General features: G+C 47.2%; 1 protein-coding gene across 1 annotated transcript; it reads left to right on the top strand.

Annotated features, from left to right (window-relative positions):
• Positions 1-1,059: 1,059 nt before the first annotated feature.
• On the top strand, positions 1,060-18,672 carry LAG3 (lymphocyte activating 3). Its single transcript, XM_055002918.1, has 8 exons — positions 1,060-1,131; positions 5,584-5,801; positions 5,986-6,212; positions 6,746-7,003; positions 7,172-7,465; positions 10,605-10,883; positions 11,745-11,869; positions 17,451-18,672. Exons 1-8 carry the CDS (start codon positions 1,060-1,062, stop codon positions 17,556-17,558), a joined length of 1,581 nt encoding a protein of 526 aa, XP_054858893.1. The 3' UTR covers positions 17,559-18,672.
• Positions 18,673-22,237: the final 3,565 nt, after the last annotated feature.

Raw genomic sequence — 22,237 nt, forward strand, 5'->3', positions numbered from 1 at the left:
GCTCATTCAGGGGCCTTCTGCTGCTGCTGCCCTTCGCTTAGGTGCCCTGGAGCCCCAAGGCCACCCCTGTGACTAAAGAAGTCTGCCAAAGATAGGAGGTCGAGGTGCACCAGGAGGGATTTCATCTTGCCCAGAAAGCCTTCTGGCTTTGGGGACATCTCTGATTAAAACTATTAACCCAGCATTAAACGATGGGGAGGCAGCAGGCGTTGTGCATTGCACACTCACACTCACACATGCGCGCACACTGAAGTCTTTCCAGATCAGTATTCCATGTGGAAGGTCAGACTTTTTTCTTTCTGCTTATCCTCTTGTGATTTCTCCTTTTTCTTTTTCATTCCATTCTGGTTTAATGGTTTTAGTCAGAAAGGGAGATTGGCAGCCAGCAACCTGTCCAGTCTCCCACTTTTTCTAGTTAAATATATAGGGGGGAAAGAGAGTCACCTTCCCTCTACTTCCCCTCCCTTGAAGGAAAAACCAGTATCCAGTCCTCCCTTTCCATGTGCTTTTGCGCACAGTGCAAAGACAGGCCTGTGGCCAGGGCTGGTGCCAGAGTTTCTGGCGCTTGAGGCCAGGGGCAGCTTCAGGGCTGTTGCCGCCCCCACCCGGACTGTGTGATGACGTCACTGTGTGTGATGTCATCATGCAGCATGCCGCTGCGAGCCGGCCCCATTGGCGCAGCAGGCAGCTGGGATGGCACGCGGGTGGCCTCCCAGCCCTCCCACTCAGTTGCCTCGTGCCACCCTGGCCGCCTGCTGCGCCTGGCCCACAGCTGCGTGCAGGTGGTGGTGGTGGTGGTGGCAGCACAGGGCAACTGAGCAGAAGGGCTGGGAGGCTGCCCGCTCAGATTGCCTCACGCTGCCGCTGCCAGCATGTGCTCCTGGCCGGGCGCAGCAGCTGCGGGCCAGGTGCAGCAGGTGGCCGGGACGGTGTGCGGTGGCTTTCCAGCCCTTCTGCTCAGCCGCCAGCGCTGCCATTGCCAGCTCCGTGGCATGTGCCCCCTGAACCGGCACCCCCTCCGGCGCCTCAGCGCTCGAGGCGGCTGCCGGACCTGCCTCCATGGACGCGCTGGCCCTGGCTGTGGCCAGCAGGTTTAAACAGAGAGTCCTGGCTGTGGCAAAGCAGATTAGGGTGAGGAGGATTCGCCCACTCCTCACCATGGAAAAGAAACTACCAGGCACAGGGGATGAGAGCAGAACTCAACACTAACCGTTCATTGGCCGCGCTGGTGCTGCTTTGCCAGTAGGTTTCCTGCCATCGTGTGCTCCCACCAACACTCGCCCTTCTTTGGTGTGCGAGCCTTCATGTGTTTGAGGAGAAACTAATTGGATGAATCGGTTTTTGGATGATGCAGGTTTTGGTTAAGCACGAATAGGGCCCCGTTTCCCCAATCTCTCCCCCCCCCCTTGAAAATAACAATGCTCGTGTGTGCAGCTGCCCCACACTCAACTTGAAGCGCAGCTGCCCCCAGCATTCTTCGGGATCCATAAACACAGAACCCTGCTGTTGTGTGTTCTCAAACTCAGCGGGTCAATGATTTAGAGGGAGGACCTTGTCCCTTGCATTTTTGGTGCCGTTGGGTACAAAAACAACTGCCCCAGAGCTTCATTTCCCCACCCTACCCCTTGAACAGCATGTGTTTGAGCATGTGTGGCCAACATGTGCGCAATGGGCCCAAAATCAAAAAAATGGGGGGAAGGAACCAATCTGAGCTGGCACCACCCCAGCCAGAACAAACCAGTAATAGAACGGAATTATCCCAGAACACCTGGAACCAAAACTGAAATGGAAATTTTTGTTGGTGCCCACCCCCAGCCAAGTTCCAGAAATGCAGCTGCCTCATCGACATTCAGATTCCATCACCTTTCAAGGGGAAGTGTTTGTGCAGATCTGCTGAACTGGTTCAAAACCGGTAGATGAGAAAGGGCACAAGGTGCAGCACTTCATTGTCTTTCAAAGGGGATCGGACACATTCATGAAGGATAAGCCCATTAATAGTAGGCATGATGTCTAAATGGAGCCTCCACGTTCAGAGGAGCTTGCTCTGAGTACCGCCTGCCTGGGGCACCAACAGAGGGAAGTTTGGACCTTTGTGCTCCATTCCAGGAGCATCTGGTCGACTTCTGTAAGAATCGCTTTGCCAGAATTTACAGACTTTGGGGTGTGATCCAGCAGGGCTCTTTTAAAAAAATCCTTGCTGTCTTTGTAACATGGCAGGTTCTTTACCACCAGCCCACGTTAATGTCCCCAGCCCATCCTTTTGAATAGTTTCTTTTGATTCATTTGCTGACAAAGGGAAGGGGGTACGTGAACACCTAGAAGGGCCTTACAGTACCCCATTCGGTCCCTCGGAGAGCCCGCTGGAGTGCTGGACCGGGACCTCTGCCCTGGAAGCTCCCTGAGCCACCTCGGGCCGCTCACACCCTCTTTGCCTAACCTCCCTCACAGGGTTGTGGTGAGGAGGAATGATTAGAGGAGAGGAGAACTGTGCAAGCCACCTTGGGGCCTCACAAGGGAGAACAGCGTGATATAAATGAAATCAAATCAAATTTTTAAAATATCAAGCCAGACTCTTGGTCTGTCAAGGTCAATCCGTTCACTCTGATCGGTGGGGCTTCGCCAGGGTCTCAGGCAGAGGCCTTGTGTACCACTTACTACCGGATATTTTTCCTTTTCCTTTTCCTTTTTTAAAATAAACTTTTATTGGGTAGGTTAAACCAATACTACATGTATACCCTATGTTCATTTTCTCTCTAAATAATTATCACATACATTTTTTATTTAACAATTACAGTGTATATTTCCCTACCCCCCCTCCCAACAGACCCCCCCACAGCACTTAAACCCTTTAACTTTTATAAGATTCCCTCAATTCCGTCAATCACCCTTATCTTCCAAGGTAAAGTTATTTTCCGTATCAACTTAACCCAGTTTCTCACACCTCAGTAATTGTCCATAGACCACAATTGGTCCTTAACATCCCAATTTTTTTCCAAATACACTTTAAATTTCTCCCAGTCACTCATAAATTCATTTGAACTTTGTTCTTTCATTTTTCTAGTTAATTTATCCATTTCCACCATATACAGCAGTTTTTGTATCCACTCTTCCACTTCTGGTACCTTTTCTTGTTTCCAATATTGTGCATATAGTAATCTTGCTGCTATAGTCATATACCACATTAATGTTCTGTCTCTTAGATCTATTTTTTTTCCATATTAAGTCCTAACAGAAACATTTCAGGATTTTTCTGCAGATTACCTTTCATAATTTTCAACATTTCCACATATATCATAGACCAGAATTGTTTTGCTTTGTCACAAGTCCACCACATATGGTAGAAAGAACCTTCATGTTCCTTACATTTCCAACATTTGTTTGACATCACATTATTCATATTTGCTAACTTTTTCGGCATTAAATACCATCTATACATCATTTTATAAACATTTTCTTTAAAATTAACACATGTAGATATTTCCATGGCATTTTTCCACAAGTACTCCCATGCATCCATTGTAATCTCTTTATTAAAATTCAATGCCCATTTCACCATTTGAGACTTAACTACCTCATCCTCTGTATACCACTTCAGCAGAAGCTTATAAAACTTCGAAATTATCTTTGTTCCCTCTCCTAAGAGAAGTTCTTCCAGTTCTGAGTTTCTAGTTCTAAAACCAACTTTCCTTTTATCTGTCTCAAATAAGTCTTTTATTTGTCTGCACTGCAGCCATCACTACCGGATATTTTTCAATGGAGGCACCAAGGGTTGAGGCTGGGAACTTCTGCATGCCACGCACATGCTCCGCCACTGAGTCCCCCCTCCAGGTTAGCTTTGCAGCTCATCTCTGAAAAGGCTTGTGAGAATACAGCCACGTTCCCGGCTTTAATGCCTGCCTTTCATGCACTTTCTCTAAGGCAAGGATGGTCACCAGGCAAGCTGTGGCCACATCCCTGAGGCACTTTTATCCAGTACCTGCCAGACATTTGGGCACGGTGAACATTTTCGCACCAGTTGTGTTCATGAGGAAAAGAAGCAACAAGAAGCTGTGTGTATTTCATACAATGAAATGTATATTGCTCTGCTCTGCATGTTCTAGAAAACCAGTCTGCATCTGGAGGAATCTTAGATTCTCTCTACATGAGACATCTGACGTATGAAAAACACACGTCGGGAGATGCAATGTTAGCCGGGAAGGGCAGTTTAAAAGGACAGAGCTGGCAGCAGGGCAAAGGCTTGGCTATACACTAGAGCTGTGTGAAGGGGCTGTGAAATGCCAAAAGGGAAACTTCAGCCCATTGTAACCTCTCCAAGCCTGGCTCTGGCAGCTCCATCCCATTTCCATTCCTCACTGCCCTCTGGTTGCCATCTCACACAGTTTTAGACTGGAGAGGTGACACTGACAGAGCCTTCAGGGAGGTGAAGATGAAACTAGCAAACCCTCCGAGGAGTGATCTCTGCAGGCTCTGTCTTTTTAAACTACGCTTCCGGGCTAACAGTGCATCTCCCTACACTTGACGAACACACGCCGAAGTATCTCATGTAGAGAGACTCTTAGTTGTTTCCTACACTCAAGTGCCACCACTTGTCGTGTAGTGGTTAGAGCAGTATCCTAGGACCAAAGAGAACTAGGTCCAAATATCGGCTGTCATGAGACCCAAGGGTAGCCTTGGGTGAGTCATATTCTCTCAGCTTGACCTACCTTACATAGTTATTGTGAAGATAAAATGAGGGAGGAAGAACCAAGCACACCCCTTTGAGTGAGAAGGATCTAATATGTGCTAAGTAGAAAGATACCCGTGAAACCAATTTTACCAGGATGCGTTTTATTCAGAATGCATAAGATGCTTTTCAACATGCTCAGTGTTATGAGAATTCTTCTTAAAGTTGTCAACAAGGTGTTTTGAAAAGCCAGAGAGAGATTGCCATAAAAGGAAAAAAGATCAAAGCAAACCGCCAGGAGGCCCTTCCTGAGAGGTGAGCGTCTAGAGACGTTTTTCCACAGTAAGCAAAACCAAGAAGAAAAACAATCGTTCGTGACTGGACAGGATGAGGCAGTTTCCACTGCGAGAGCCTCCCTAGAAGCGCCGGCACCCTTCTCTCAGTCTGCCTGCACATGTTTCAGTCAGTGCTGATTTCTCGGCTGTGACGCGGTTCCCCTCAGCAATGTCAGGAAAGCGGCGGCCCACCTGCAATAAAAGGGTGGCCCGCCAGGCCTTTGATCACAGATCCTCCTCCGCTTCCCTGCAGCCTCTTGACAGCCCCGGCCCTTTTGAACCCTTCCCGCCATGGGGACGGGGCGCTCAGAAGGACATGGGCTCTTTGATGCCTCTGTCCCTTCTCTGCTCTTCCTTTCCTGGTCTCTTGCCATCAGTCCACTGAGGATCAATGGTGAGGACGAGCAGAGGTGGGGAAGCCGAGAATAATGGGGGTGGGGGCGGCGAAGCTTCTCTCCCGTGGGCCTCTGAACCTTCCAGATCACGTGAGGCTCTTCTTCAGTTCCACTCCCCACCCTTGAGCCAAAGAGGCTCCTTCCAAACCCTACCCCCGCCATTTTGCCTTCAACAATCCTGTGAGGTTAGGTTGAGGCACAGCCAAGCCCTTTCCCCTCCCCTCAGCCTTCCTTTGTTCTCGTTGCAGCTGGAAACGTCTCCAGGGAAGCCGGAGAAGAGCAGAGGGTGTGGGCTGAAGCAGGGGGCTGGGCTGTGCTCCCCTGCTGCCTGAGCCCTCAGGACCTGGGCAGCAGCTTAGGGGAGGTGTACAAGAGACTGTCAGTTCGATGGGAGCGCCATGGGAGCAGGTAAGAGAAGGGACACCCCGTCTTACCTCAGACTGACCTTGCTTGTTCTTTTCCTTTACCACCTCGTCCATTCCTTCTGCTTTCCCCATCCAATCAACCACCATCTTGTCAACTTCTATTCAAACCCTTTTCTTAATTTGTGCCCCCCGCAGTCCTAACACAGGCTGCCTCTTGTCTCCTCCAGTGCCCACAAGGTGCATCGTATGGTGATCAAGGTGACCCCCAGCGGTCTCAAAATACGGACCCGTTCCATGATGCTCCGAGCCTCAATGTGGGACAAGGACTTTCTCCGTGGGAATTTTTCGCTCCAGGTCAAGCCTGTGGCAACCAGTGATGCAGGAGAATATACGGCACAAGTGGCCTATGGCAGCAAGGTGCAGCACTGCAAGTTGAAACTGGATGTGGTGTCAGGTAGGTGGATTTGATACGTGGAAGCGGTCAATAAGAACCACAGAACCGTTGTGCGGAATCAGGGCCCATGGTGGACCTGCCTGGGGAATCTGGAGCAAGGTCTAGTAGTGCGTTAGGTTTTTAAAAATAGCTCAGCCTCTGCATTAGGAACTTTTAAAGCTGCATGCACTGAAATGAGAAAACATTTCTGGATGAAAAATAGCCTTCCCCTACATAACAGAAGTGACAGCATTAACTGTGGTTTTGAGAAGGAGCCGTGAGTTTGACTCTTAGTGTCTCAGCTGAGCTTCCTATCCAACTCACGGTCTGGTATCCAGCCTGGAGAACTTGGTCCTCCTTTGAGTCACCTCAGAAAGAAATGGGAGATTGTGCTAGAAATAGGATGGGGCTTGAGTCGTAGGGCTATCCCTGTTTAATAATTCTTCTTCTTCTTCTTCTTCTTCTTCTTCTTCTTCTTCTTCTTCTTCTTCTTCTTCTTCTTCTTCTTCTTCTTCTTCTTCTTCTTCTTCTTCTTCTTCTTCTTCTTTTTACAGTAACTGCAAACCTTCACCGTCCATTTGTTGCTTCTGAGCCTGTTAAGCTAACCTGTAACGCCACACTTCCAGAAAAACCCAGGAAGATACAATGGTTCCACGCTGGTCACCTCATCACCACATCTGGTCGTTTCTGGTCTGCAGACCAATCTCTGTTGATCTCCAGATCAATTGGTAGTGACTCTGGGCTCTGGGCCTGTCAACTCACCTATGCAGGTGGCGAGAGAGTTTCTGCCACGCACCACTTGCAAGTCATAGGTGAGAGAGATCAGGCTGCACTTTGGGTTTCTCCAAACTGTGAGTTGTTTCATTTGGAGCAATGAGACCTCGTTTCTCTCTCTGTTCCAGCTTCTCTGATGAGCAGAGTTCGTCTCAGATTCTGATTCTGTCTAATACTCTGGGCCCTCTTTTTGCTCCCATCTGCAGGATTTGCTGAGCCAACCTTTCCGGTAGTCTTTGCTGCAGTAGGATCCGATGCTCACCTGCCCTGCATACTGAATAACAATTTTGTGGGCTACCATAATGCAAAGGTAGCCGTCCGTTGGAGCCACATGGCTTGGGACGACCTGAAGGCCAACTCCAACCCCCTTCAAGAAAACAACAGGAACTTTTCCTTGTATCTCCCTGCTGTGGGTCCTGCTAGTGCGGGCCAGTATCGCTGCGAGGTCTCCATCAATGGCACCGCCATCTCCAAGAATGTCACTCTGGTCATAATGACAGGTGAGGAGGATGTCAGATAGGATGGGGAGGATTTTTCACGGCAGGTTTAGGGAACACCTTTGCCCTCATGAGTCATCAATTAGAGCTCTCAAACCATGTATACTTATATATTGTCGAAGGCTTTCACGGCCGGAGAACGATGGTTGTTGTGGGTTTTCCGGGCTGTATTGCTGTGGTCTTGGTATTGTAGTTCCTGACGTTTCGCCAGCAGCTGTGGCTGGCATCTTCAGAGGTGTAGCACCAAAAGACAGAGATCTCTCAGTGTCACAGTGTGGAGAAGATGTTGGCAGGTAATTTATAATGTAATGTAAGTAATGTAAACTTACTAACTTACTTAATTTATATCCTGCCTGTCTCTCCAATGGGGACTCACAGCAGCTCACATTGATCTCCTCTCCTCCATTGATCCTCACAAGAACCCTGTAAGGTAGGCTAGACTGAGAGTGCATGACTGGCCCAAGCTCACCCAGCAAGCTTGGTGGGGATTTGAACCTGGGCTTTTTAGATCTTAGTCCAGCACCCTAACCACTGTGCCACAGCCTGAAATCCTCCTGAAATCCATGGTTACCATTTTGTGCCAAAAAGCAATACATCTATTTTGCAACTTCAGTACATGTAAATGAATGCCCAGATCTTTTGAGGGTGCACGTTTGCATGTACTGAAGCTGGAAAACACAGGCGTTGTCCTGTTCACATAAATTGGCAACCACAAGTATTGGGAGCATTGTGAATAGGACGATCTCCTGTGACGTGTGATTTGAGCTCCAAGATCAGCTGAAAAGGGCCCTTTCCCCTCCCAGTTTGATTTGGTTGCTCTCAGTGCCTTCTCCTCAGAGAGAGACAACATGTCACACCAGAGCATTTAGCATCTGGGGACCATCTACAAGCAGCAATGGGTCACCCTTTCTGGACTGGGTGCCTTCTCCCAAATATAGCGCCTACCCTTGAAAATGTTGGTGTGCCAACAAACAAAGAAGTAGAGATGAGGGAGTTACTGGGCCAGGAAAACTGAGTGTGAGCTGAGCCCAGGGGCACTGCCAGATCTTTGGGCTTGGCAAGGGGGGCACTCTTTGGTGCATGTGCTGGGTGTGGCCTGGTCTCTGTACATTCTTTCTTTCACAAACACAGCCACATAGACAGCTATATCAAAATCAGTTTTCAATGAAAATTAAACACAATATTGTTTTTAAAAAGAGTAACTTTGAGCAGTGTTAATAAAAAGGGTTGTTCGTGGCTAAAACACTTTGTGATTCAGCTTCACGAAGATGCTGCACAGGAAGGGGTTGAGATTTTTGTCAATCCCCCCCTCCTGCTGTGGACCTCTGCCTCCCCCTCTCGGTGCTGCTTCTGGTGGGACGTCCTGCAGAAACAGCATTTTGGGAGAGATTTTGGGCTGCACTGCAACAGGGCAGGCAGCGAAGTTGTTCCCCAGGAACAGAAATCTCTCCAGTGTCTGGAAATTCCATTCTATTGATTTGCGACCACTTGACGTTCTGTCTGCCTTTGATGACAAAAAGCAGACGAAGGGGACGCTGTCAAGCAGACTAAATATGGAGCCTCTCCGTGTCTCCGTCCCTATATTAGGGTTAGATTTCCACCATCTGAATCGGGCCCATTTGCTCTTCAGTCACGGAAGCCCCAAAAGGTGCGCGAAGCCCTGACGGCACCCGGAAGCTGGAAGTTTGTGGAAATTTATTCTTGGAGATTTATCCTGATGAGGAGCCATTATGTTTTGAAATGTGCCGGGAACAGATTTATTAATAATAATGCTTTGTATTCTGTAGCACTTCAGAGGGTTCAAAATACTTCACAAACACAATTTTCTTGTGATCTGTAAGACAACCCTGTTCTACAGTGATATTTTCCCAATCTGGGTAGCCCAGGTGAGCCTGATCTCATCAGACCTCAGAAGCTAAGCAGGGTGGGCCTTGGTTAGTAATTGGATGGGAGACCTCCAACGAAGACCGGGGTTGCAGAGGCAGGCAATGGCAAACCACCTCTGTTAGCCTCTTGCCATGAAAACCCCACCAGGGGTCGCCAATAAGTCAGCTATGACTTGAGGGCACTCTTGCTGCAAATACAGCCTGGGTTCAGATCTGGGCCGTGCAGGGGTGGGGTGGGGGCATGTGCTTCACTCCTCACCCCCGCCCCCCCCCCAGTTTCACTCAACAAAACCACAACCCCGTGCTGTTATTAACTTTTTAAAGGAAAGAAGTGTGGGTACCTTTTAAAAACTTGTGTTTTCTTTTAAAGTGCTAGTAAAAGCACGGGCCCAGTTTCAATTGGCAACATCATGTATTGGCTGAAGAGTTAAAAATTGGCTGGAGACTTGACACCCCCCTCCCAGTCTGGACTGGAGCCCTGCTTATTTGGGCTCACTATTTACACATGAACAAAGATCCATGATCTTTGTCGTACCTGATTTGGCCCTTTAAAGGCCTCCTATTGAGTACGTGGCTTTGTGAACCTGATTTGTGAATCTATCTCTCCTGTGCTACTCCAGCTGTTTCTAGTATATGGAATAAAAAGCACCTTTGCCAGGCAAGTTTCTAATGCTTTTTTCCCTCTGTGGGAGAGTTGGTGTAGCCCTTCCCTTCATCCTCATTGCTTTGGCAGACCCCACAACCCTCTGGGATCTGAAGAAGTGAGCTGTGTCTCATGAAATCTCATATCCTACCACAAATTTTGTTAATCTTCCAGGTGCTACTGGACTCTTGCTCAAATTGTTAGGGGACAGTTTTAATCACTGAAGCTGCATGTTAACGGGGAGCCAGGTTCATTTTTAAGGCTGTGTGGGGCTTGGTGTGTTATAACGGTAGGAAATAAAATATTAGAGGTACCTTTCTTTCTAATAACAAGCAGATAATTTTTCTTAAATTTGTAAATTATCTCACCTATACCAAACTTTTAGCATTACAAAAAAACCCCATTTAAATGTAATTTGTTAATTAATCAGTTCATTCTCTAAAAGACAGATGATACATTGGCTACAAATTGGCCCAGGGAGTGTCAAGGATCAATAAAAACAATCCAGGACTGGCCTAACAAGGCGTGTGACCAGCTGACAACGGATGTGAGTTTGTGAGGGATTTACCATCTTGTACGACTGATGTGTTTTCCCTTTCTGCCTCCTCCCCAGTCATTCCAAGCATTGAGGGCCCAGTCCTAGAGGGATCTCACTTGCTACTCACCTGCAATCTAAGCCACTCCCTGGAAAAGCTGCACGTTCAATGGAAGCTGTTGAGTTCACGGCCCAGAAATGGGTCCAAAGCTGCCTCCGGAAGTTTTGAGCGCCTGAGCTCAGGCTGGACACTGGAGTTCTCTCAGGTGTCACCTGAGGATGCCGGAACCTGGGAGTGCAGCATCCACAGTACAGAAGGGATGCAGGGAGCTGTGCATTATCACCTGGAAATTGCAGGTACTCTTTCCTGCTTTCTTTATTCAGAGCTTAATGCAAGTGTCCTCCTTGTCAGATGTAGGTGGTAACCCTACACAAAGGACTAGGTCCTGTGGAGCTCCACAGGGCTTGTTTTCGAGCAAAGGTGAGAAGGGGGCTGCTAGACACCCACATACCTACAACAGAAGTTTTACTGCATGGTTTAATCAGACAATGGAGAGAGGGAGTCCCGTCCCGTCCCATCCCGTCCATCCCTGATTTTGACTTCTTCTCTATGAACCTGGAGTCCTTAGGACAGAGAACCAGTGGGCCCTATGGCCTGGCGCTGTAGGGCCAATTGGGGGGTATTGGTAAAAATCTCTTGCTCCCCAAATGTATTTGACTGCCACCACCAATGCGATCTCAGCTCCCCCTTCTGACCCCTCCCTTCGGCCTGACCCCAGCATTGCACCTCGGCTCCTAAGTGTCCCCCCCAGGCGATCACTGCCTGGAAGGCTGGAAGAGGCGGGGTGCAGAAGGCTCTCGTGTCTTTGGGGAACTGCTTTCTGTAAGGTTTCCAAAATCTCTTGGAGTCCCCAGGTTTGTAGAGGAGAGCAAAATGCCCCAGGCTGCGGCACGCCCCTTTCAACAGGGAAAAACAGTCCCCACCCCCAGCCAATGAGAGCACCCCCAAACCATGTGTGCCATTTCATTTCCCTTATTAAAATTATTTTTATTATGAATGCTCAAAGACTGTTCTCTGTAACCACGTTACACCTCAATCTATGCTGAGCTCTCTCCGCTCCTCAAACTCTGCCTTCTCCAGGCTCCACCCCCAAATCTCCAGGAATTTCCCAGCCCAGAGCTGGCAACCCTGGATCTAATTGCAGCTTTATCGCACAGGTGCCCAAATAGCGAGTCCAGGACAGAACGTGAAGCCTGCGATTGGGAAGATCACTTACGGACTGATGACGATCCTCTTCGTCCTGGTGGTTTCCATCACAGTTCTGGCCTTCTTGAGGCGAAAGGTGAGTTCCGGTGCCAACTCCTTCCTTGGCCTGTTGCACCTGCCACCTCTGTGCACATAGTTTATTTTCTTCCTGGAACCAGCCAGGTGTCAATCAGCCTAACTGGAGGTCCGGGATGGTCCAAGGAGCAGAGCTTTTTTTCAGCCGGAATGCGGTGGAACGGAGTTCCGGCACCTCTTGAAAATGGTCACATGGCTGGTGGCCCCGCCCCCTGATCTCCAGACAGAGGGGAGTTGAGATTGCCCTACGCGCCATGGCATGGAAGGCAATCTCAACTCCCCTCTGTCTGGAGATCAGGGGGCGGGGCCACCAGCCATGTGACCATTTTCTCCGAGGGCGACCCACTGAGTTCCACCCCCTCTTTTCCCAGAAAAAAAGCCCTGCCAAGGAGGAAAACAAATTCTGCCTACTGTTTCTGCTAGCTGTGCGTGTTACGTGCCATCCAGGGGAGGATTACTGTTCTCCCTGCCCCCCCCCCATTCTGTTTGCCCAATTGGAAATCTCCTCCCATCAGAAAGTAAGATGAAAAGCACAAGAGAAGGCCTGTGGTTAAAACAGCCGGGAGGTACCATTTCTAACTGGGCCTGACTCCAGCTGTCCATAGCAGTTTTTTGCACGTACCATACACATGTGGGGACTGAAGCCTGGATCTCTGAAAATGCTTTTGAAGCAGGAATCATTCTTCAGTATACTAAAAAGCAAAGGTTTTTTAAAAAGCAGTGGCAGGTTTTTAAAAGCTACTCGGGGAGCAGAGTGCAGCTTGGTTGTTGTGGTGTCGAGGGTGCCACCTAGCAGGAGCCTGCCACAGCCGCACACATGACTTTTGAAACCAGCGTTTATCTCTCATCTCAGAAAGGGAATTGGCTTTCCCACACTTCAGTCTGAACCCCTCAGAACTCGTTTGTTCAGAGCCTGCAATGGGTAGAGGGGGAAATGTACGTGTGTGCCGCAGCAGATAGCAATTTGAAATCATCTCAGTTGCTCTTAGAATGTTGTGTCTGTCTTCAGTGTAAGACAGCAGTGGAGCCGGGGGCCCCAACCGGTCCATTTTTCTGCACAGACACAAAGGCAGGACAAGGGAGAACTCTTTTAACAATTCCCTAATGGATAATTGTGTGTTATGCGTCCCGTAGCCATTCATTACTGGCAGGCAAGAGGTTCAATTTTTCTCCAAGGTTTCTGAAGACAAATATATTCAAATATATTAAACTTCTGTCAGGAGGACAACAAAGTTGTTTGGTGGATGGCACAAATGTGGCTCCCCTGTGAGTGACTTTTATTTACATTTTTTTAAAACACTTATATTTCACCCTTCCCCCTGGCCCAAGGTGGCTTAAAATAGAGAACTTAAAAGAGCAAATAGAAAAAAAACCCTCAGCCCCTCCCTCCACTTAATGAAGCCTAATAAAAGGGCGGCCACCTCCAAAGCTCTGGCAAACAAAGCAGTCCTGCAGCCCCACCTAAAAGTTTTCAAGGACAGCACCGTCACCCCAACTACCTTGGGAGCAGCCTCAGGAAAAGCACAGGCACTTGTTGATGCCAGGCGGGCGACTTTCAAAGGGAGGCGACCTGACAACTGTAGCCGGCACACAGGGGCATATCGAAGGAGTGAACTCTGCTACTGGCATCTGTTGGTTAGTATACACGACGTCATCAGTGACAGAGAGGGAGATTCCTCCTCTTCCTTATTCTTCTGCATTTAAAAAAAAACTTTTTAGACTAATAGATTTAAATAGGTCATTTTTTATTACCTTCAAAGGGCTGAAGGCAGTTACTGACCAACTTTATTGAGGCGTAAGCTTTCGAGAACCACAGCTCTCTTTGTCAGATAGCGTGGGTCTCGAAAGAGCAGTGGTTCTCGAAAGCTTATGCCTCAATAAAGTTGGTTAGTCTTAAAGGTGCTACTGGACTTTTTACTTTTTTGCAACTACAGACTAACACGGCTAACTCCTCTGGTTGTGGCTTTTGGGAACTTTATTTCCATTTCACATCTGGCCAAAGAAGGCAAGATGGGAGGGAGGCCAGGAGGAGAAAGCACACAGTAAACCTCCATGTAGAAACACCATTGTCACGGCAACTGGGGTTGCCAACTCCAGGTTTTTAAAAAAGTTTTTTTAAAAAATATGTTTATTTGTGCGAGAGAGAGAGAGAGAGAGAGAGAGAATATTCTGGCAAATCTATATACGTATGCTTCTATAAAAGGTTTCCAAATACCTAAAAATAAGTCCATACTCAATTGCCATATATATATATACAATATCTTCAAATGTTGAGAAGTTTGCAAAGTCCTCAGTCTGATGAGTTGTGGAGAATGGACTTTTGTTTTTCCAAGGCTGTTCCAAGTAATGACTTCCTTCCAAAGGGACCGAATAATTGGACATGTCCAAAGCATATGCTTAAGAGATGCGTCTTGTAAGTTACACCTCCAGCATCTTGACACTGTATTTAATCCTTTACTAAAAAGACGCTGTGGTGTCCAATATACCATAAACATAATTTTTTGCTGAACAAGTCGCAGGTTATGATCCATAGAACAGGAATAAGGCTTAAAGCCTTATCCCATTGCTGTGGCAGAACTGACAATCTATTCACTATTCCATTCATCTCCGAGACTCTGAGCATCATATTCATTGACCGACATCAAATATTTACAAACAAATATTGTAGGGCAATTTCCGATGGCTTACCTGAAGCCGCTCCATGCCGCAATGTTGTGGATCATGCGACGTCGCGCAAAACTCGCGTGAGAAAACGCGATATTTCACGTTTTCCCTGGCACAATTCACAACATTGCAGCATGGAGCGGCTTCAGGTAAGCCATCTGGAAACGGCCCAGGTTTCATTTTCTATGTCGATTCGATAATAGTTTCCAAAAGTGGGGGAGGTTCGAAGCTGCAGGGCCATATTTGAACACCAACAAATATTGCAATTGTAAATATTGCCAATCAGCAAAAATTGACAAATCAAGTCAAGGTCTCGACTGAGAAAATGACAAAAACTCATCATCATAGCCTGTCAACTGATCTAAAGTAAAAATTCCCCTGCATATCCAAGTCTTCCATAATGTTAGTTTAGCATATGAAAATGGGTCAAATCGATACTGTTGTGATATTATGTGCCATACTGCAGGTTGGGAAATTCCTAGATATTTGGATGACTGGGGAGGGTGGGGTTCGGGGAGGAGAAGGCCCTCAAGGGGGTATAATGCCAGAGAGTCTCCCCTCTCCAGGGGAACTGATCTCTGTTGTCAGATAACCATTTGCAATTCCAAGAGATCTCAAGACCCTACCTGGAGGTTGGCAGCCATGGCTGCAACTGCTTTTGCATTTGCGGCTGCAACCAGACCAGAGTGGGAGCTCATGACCTGTGGATGCAACTGCAGTTAAATCAAGGAAAGGGACGATTCCCATTGAGCGAAAAGCCCCAGCGGGCCATGGAGACGCTCCTGGAGGTTCCCTCCGCAATCTGCACAGCAGCTGCCCCCCAGGACAACTGGGGCCCTCCGTACAAGCTGGCTGCCCAGATTGGACCTGCTGCCTATTGCTAGGCCACAGATGTATTTGCTTATTTATTTACTTCATTTATACCTGTTGGCAGAGTGCAAATAAAGCGGAGAAGTTACGCTGTGCTGATTAAAGAGGCGAAAAGTTTATTTAAGAAATGCATACTTGAGAGTGAAGAAGAGAGAGATGGGTACAGATTCCTGACTATCTGACTACATCTTGGAGGAGAGTGATAAGGCAGGATATTGCCCTGTTTAGCCCAAGAGGAGACAAGGAGATGACCCTCAGGAGATGAGAGAGGTGCTGCCCTCACTGTCCTCCTAACTCCCTGGCCCTCGCTGCCCCCTGCACGGAAGGCCCTTCTTCCCTTCTGGCGGCTGCAGGACACCAGGCGAGGCAGTTTCTGACAATACCCTGTCTTACTCCCCAGTGGGGACCCAAAGCACCTTACCTTGTTCTCTCCTCCATTTTATTCTCACAACAACCCTGTGAGGTGGGTTAGGTTGAAACTGTATAACTGGCCCAAGCCTTCACGGCAGAGTGGGGATTTGAGCCTGGCCCTGCTGGCTCCTAACATAGCACTGTAACCACTACACCACACTGGCCTTCAGTCTTTTTTTTTTTAATAAAATTTTTATTGGATTAGAATCATTTAATTTCACATTACAATCAATTCCCCCATTTCCCAATTTCTAACCCCCTCCCTTTCCCCCCCTTTTTGTAGACTTCCAACAGTTTTCCAACCCTTTGTCCCTTTTCCCTTACTCATTTTAAATTCATCTATCTAACAAACATATACTTTCCCTTTATTCTAAGCAATAATTCTTTAACTATTTTTAATACTCTGTATCCTATCTTTAAGTCCCTTCTTCCATATTAGACAAACAATTTGTCTCGTTTTTCATAATTTCAAATATTTCTATAAACCATAAACCATATAAACCATACATTCATATAAGTCAACCAATTTAACTTATACTCTATATGTTACTTTTTCTGCATATCTTATCTTCATTCTACTTTAGTTATATTTAATTATATTATTATTTTTATTCTACTTTGATTATACATCTATATAACTATCATCAAAAGTTATCCATCAATTTGACCCATATATATCTTCAGGTAGACTTATTCAATTTAGTACATCATACAATTTTTACCAAAAGTAATATTAGTTAGTCAGTCCATATAATTAGTTATTTTCTATCAATATTCTATATATTATTCTATATATAATAATCTAACAAAGTAACTGCTTAGAAATTCTCATTTGCTTCTCCACCCCCCGGAAAAGTCACCCCCCTCTGCATTTTATTATGTTTCAATAGTTCTCGAACTGCCACACTGGCCTTCAGTCTTGACAGATTTTAACTGGTTCAGTGGTCACGCCCTCTCCTTAGGGCACCAGGTTTCTATCACCTGGGGGTGGGTCGAGGGTCTTCCAAACAGATAGTTCTCCACAGTCTCCTCAAACTGCAATTCCCAGTTTTCCTTGGGGAGGAAAGTCGTGCTCGTTTAAGCGGCTATGAAGCCACTGTGTGCTTCTGTAACTACGGAGCTGCACTGCACACCGGGCTAGCAAGCCAGGCCCAGAGGGAGTCACCTCTAGGGTATCAAATCCACCCTAAAACTATTACACCCTGGAACGCCACAACTCTGTTTTTAGTAGAAAGTCCAGTAGCATCTTTAAGACTAACCAACTTAGTTGTAGCATAAGCTTTAGAAAACCACAGCTGTCTTTCTCAGATGCATCGTCAGAAGAGAGCTGTGGTTCTCAAAAGCTGCCAATGCATCTGATGAAGAGAGCGGTGGTTCTTAAAAGCTTATACTACAAATAAGTTGGTGAGTCTTAAAGGTGCTACTAGACTCTACTCTTTTGCAACTACAGACTACCATGGCTAATTCCTCTGGATCTACAACTCTGTTTTCGACTCTGGTAATGGAGACACCTTGATCTAAGCCTCTGCACTTGCCACATAATTATCTTTGCTCCCCAAGGATCCTGCTGCTTGCTGATGAAGACAGAAGCAAGAGGCCGTCCTTTCAAGTGCTTTGTACATTTTTTTTCCTTTTAGACTCACTCACTAAATTTCCCAGCGCTGGATAGACTGGTAGCGGCTGCCCTGCCCAGAAAAGAGGTCACGGATGGCATCCATGAAGAGAAGGTCTTGCAGATAGACTAGAGAGGCCAACGAAGAAATAAAGTGACATTCCTCACAACTGGGAGGGGGGGGCAGACGGGCCCTGTGAAGCACAGACCTGAAGGGGCGTAGTGAGGGCTTGCTCAGCCCAGGGGATTCTCAGACTGTATCTTTTCTCCTACAAGACCCAAAGCAACATGCAGGGTCCAATCTGGAGATGGAAAACTAATACAGAAGGAAGTGTTAAGATGCCTGCTGCCCACATCCTAGTCTCCAAGGTGGCTGTTTTGTATAAAAGGGGGACGTGCGTGTTGTGGGCAGTGTGAGCTTTGGAGAAGGGATGCAGGAATATTGACCAGTGCCCGGAGGGTTCAAAAGTGTCCTGAGACTAGACATTGTCTGTCCGACTCCCATTCCACTCTTTCTGCCCGTGTCTATGGAAATACCTTTTTTGAAAAAGAAACATTTGTTTTTTTTTAAGCATTTTTTGTTTAATATTTCAAAAGTGTAAAGAGAAATCAGATGACGTGCCTTTGGCTTTGGAGTGTCTCTGTGGCTGCTGCTGGACGGATTTTGGAAAATCTCCTCTTTTCTTGCTTTGTTTCCCATCTGCTTTGATGCTTGTAGATGAGAGAAAGGGGACAACAGAACACAGACGCAGCACTTGGAGGAAGTGCTGCACTGAAAGTTTGCAGAAAAGCTCCGAAACTCCCAACGAGCGCCAGCCAGGTAGAACAGCAGCTAAAGACCATCCCCTGCCCAGTGTTCCCATACAATACACTTCTTTGTAAACATGTATGTAGCATTCACACATTGCATTATAATTATATACCTTAGCTATACACTTTTAAAAATGTGATATGTGAAGAATCAAAAAGAGTCCAGTAGCACCTTTAAGACTTAACCAATTTTATTGTAGCATAAGCTTTCGAGAATATGTGAAGAAGACACACTTGGTACACCTGAGCAAATTTAAGTCCACTAAATGTATAGCTGCCAACACACCTGGACAAAAATGTCCTTTCCCTTTGATGTGTAGCAGTGAGCTCTCGAAGCATTTCATGGCATGGTGGGAAAGGACATCGTCTGGTAAATGTCTAGTTAAGTCTCAATTATAGGGACAAGGCATTTTTTCCCAACCTTGTTGGCAGGGCTTTTTCTCTGGGGAAAGAGGTGGCGGAACTCAGTGGGTCTCCCTCGGAGAAAATGGTCACATGGCTGGTGGCCCCGCCCCCCTGATCTCCAGACAGAGGGGAGTTGAGATGGCCCTCCACACCATGGAGGGCGGGGCGGGGGGCGGGGCCACCAGCCATGTGACCATTTTCAAGAGGTTCCAGAACTCCGTTCCACCGCGTTCCCCCTGAAAAAAAACCCTGCTTCTTGGTAACCCCACTAGGAGTACCAAGAAAAATAAAATGAAGCCGTGTGGTTTCTACTGCCTGGGAAGCACCCGCAAAGACCTCACCACCTGTTCCCAACAAGATCTCAAAAATCTTCTCCTTTGTTTAGATCTTTATAAAGTTTCCTTTGTACTTAGGTCAGAGAATGAGGATGCTCTGGTGGGTGAGGAATGTGGTGCTTCTGAATAGATCACCCTGCCAAACAGTATTTACACCACTGGGAACTTTTTTAATTTAAAGAATGGGCAGTGGCAACTGAAATGGGATGCTCATTGGGAATTTGAGAGCTTTTTCGCAAAACAGGGCATAGGGTTTCTTCTACTATAAAAACTGAGCGAAGCTTCTGGGGTTTTTTTATCCTGTCTTTTCAGATATAGTTTGTAGTATATGTAACTGTGAAGAAAGCACTGGCCTGTTGAACAGATGATGTATGGCTTAATGGGCCATGGCACCCTAAGCAGAGTTGTCTCCATCTCAGTCAACTGAGGTCCATTGGCTTACAAGGGTGTAATGCTGCTTCACACCCTCAGCTAAGAAGCAAGGCAGTCTCTGGATCGAAGCGTTCCCTTTTTACAAACCAAGGAGGCCTTATGCAAGCCCGTTGTTGCGTCACATCAACAATATGGGGCCAATAATATTGACCGACTTTACAGGGTAGTTGGAAATGCTCCCTGCACGTTACGCAGATGAAGCGCTTGGCCAGCTCGAATGCCTTCTTCAAAATGCCGAGTCGCAGTCTGCAGCCCACAGTTTTCCTCCAGTATCAGTTGAAGGAGATAACAGTGTCCAAACGCTCAGTGGAGCATCGGAAGAGATTGAGATCTGATGAACAGATCTGTGGTTCTCGAAAGCTTATGCTCCAATAAAGTTGGTTAGTCTTAAAAGTGCTACTTGACTCTTTATTATTTGGAACAGATTGATTAGCTTTGAAGGCACAACTGGCCTTTGCTTACAGGCTCATTAATAAAGGCTAACACGGCTACTCTGGCACCATTTTTATCACTGAATATGCATTTGGCTTACAGGGAAGAGCCCTTGGGTGGAGGGCAATTTAACGTAAACCAGCATAAGGAGGGCAGAGCAGCATATGAGCTCTGTGATGCCCCAAAGGGTGGGCTCGCCACTTGCTGCCCTTTGCTGCCCATGACAGGCAATTCCTCACCCTTGGTCCCAATCACACTGGAATAGTGTTAAGGGTGACGCTCAAGGGATTGAAGGGATTCATAGAATCATAGAATCATAGAGTTGGAAGGGGCCGTACAGACCATCTAGTCCAACCCCCTGCTCAGTGCAGGATCAGCCTAAAGCATCTCTGACAAGTATTCATCCAGCCTCTTCTTGAAAACTGGCAGTGAAGGGGAGCTCACCACCTCCCGAGGCAGCTGATTCCACTTTTGAACTACTCTGACGGTGAAAAAGTTTTTCCTAATATCCAGTCGGTACCTTTGTGCATGTAGTTTTAGCCCATTGCTTCGCGTCCTACCCTCTGCTGCCAACTGGAACAGCTCCCTGCCCTCCTCCAAATGACAGCCTTTCAAATATTTAAAGAGAGCAATCATGTCCCCCCTCAACCTCCTCTTCTCCAAACTAAACATTCCCAAGGCCCTCAGCCTTTCCTCATAGGGCTCAGTCTCCAGACCCCTGATCATTCTTGTCGCTCTCCTCTGCACCCTCTCGATTTTGTCCACATCCTTTTTGAAGTGAGGCCTCCAGAACTGCACACAATACTCCAGGTGTGGCCTGACCAAGGCAGTATAGAGAGGGGCTATGACCTCCTACGATTTCGATGCTATGGCCCCTTTGATACAACCCAGGATTGAATTAGCCTTTTTTGCCACCGCATCACACTGACTGCTCATATTCCGTTTACAGTCCACTCTTACCCCAAGATCCCTTTCACATATACTACTGCCCAGAAGTGGATCCCCCATCCAGTATTTGTGCTTCTCATTTTTGTGGCCCAGGTATAATACTGTGCACTTGTCTTTGTTGAATTGCATCCTATTCACAGCTGCCCACTTCTCCAGAGTATTCAGGTCTTGTTGAATTTTAATTCTATCTTCTTGGGTGTTTGCTACCGCTCCCAATTTGGTATCATCAGCAAATTTAATGAGCAACCCTTCCACTCCTTCATCCAGATCACTGATAAAAATATTGAAAAGTACCGGGCCCAAAACCGAGCCCTGCGGCACCCCACTGGACACCTCCCTCCAATCCGATGAAACACCGTTGACCACCACTCTTTGAGTGCGGTCCTCCAACCAGTTCCCTATCCACCGAACTGCCCTATAGTCTACTCCACAGTCTTCCAGTTTGCCCATCAGAATGTCATGGGGGACCTTATCAAAAGCTTTACTGAAATCCAGATAAATCACGTCAACAGAGTTCCCCCGATCCAGTAAGCTGATCACTCAACGAAGGAAACCAGGTTGGTCTGGAAAGATCTGTTAGGAACAAAACCATGCTGTCTTCCCCGGATCACTGAGTGGTCCTTCAGATGCTTACAGATCAATCCCTTTAAAATCTGTTCTAATATCTTCCCAGCCACAGAAGTCAGACTGACCGGCCTGTAGTTTCCCGGGTCATGCTTCCTCCCTTTCTTAAAGATTGGGATAACATTTGCTCTTCTCCAATCTTGTGGCACATCCCCAGTCCTCCAGGAGGCCTTGAAGATGATGGACAGGGGTTCTGCAAGTTCTCTGGAAAGTTCTTTCAGCACTCTTGGGTGCACCCCATCCGGCCCAGGGGATTTGTATTCATCCAGTGCAGCCAGATGCCTCTCCACTACCTCTCTATCAATGTCAATTAGCCACTCAGGTGTCCTGCCACATTTTCTACTATCTCTAGATGTGCTTGAGTTCTTCAGGGAGAAAACAGAGGCAAAAAAGTCATTAAGCCTGTCTGCTTTTTCTCTGTCCTGCATCAGAGTTTCTCCATCTACTCCCAACAGCAGTCCAATTGCCTCTTTTACCTTGCGTTTGCTTCTCACATATCTGTAGAAGTTTTTCTTATTGTAGCGAGCCCTCCTGGCCAGACCCAGCTCGTACTGAGCTTTGGCCTCTCTGATGACTGATCTGCAGTACCTGGTAACCCTCATATACTCCTCTTTAGAGGTCTGTCCTTCTCTCCATTTCCTGAACATTTCCTTTTTCTCCCTTAGCTTATTCTGGAGCTCTCTGTGCATCCACATCGGTTTCTTGGAGCCCTTACCATGTTTCCGTCTTGCTGGGATAGTGAGGGCTTGAGCTTGCAAAAGCTCATGTTTGAGAAGGGCCCACCCTTCACTCGCTCCTTTCCCTTCCAGCACACTCCCCCATGGAA

Source organism: Eublepharis macularius, chromosome 18 (genome assembly GCF_028583425.1).
Source record: "Eublepharis macularius isolate TG4126 chromosome 18, MPM_Emac_v1.0, whole genome shotgun sequence".
NCBI classification, from domain to species: Eukaryota; Metazoa; Chordata; class Lepidosauria; order Squamata; family Eublepharidae; genus Eublepharis; species Eublepharis macularius.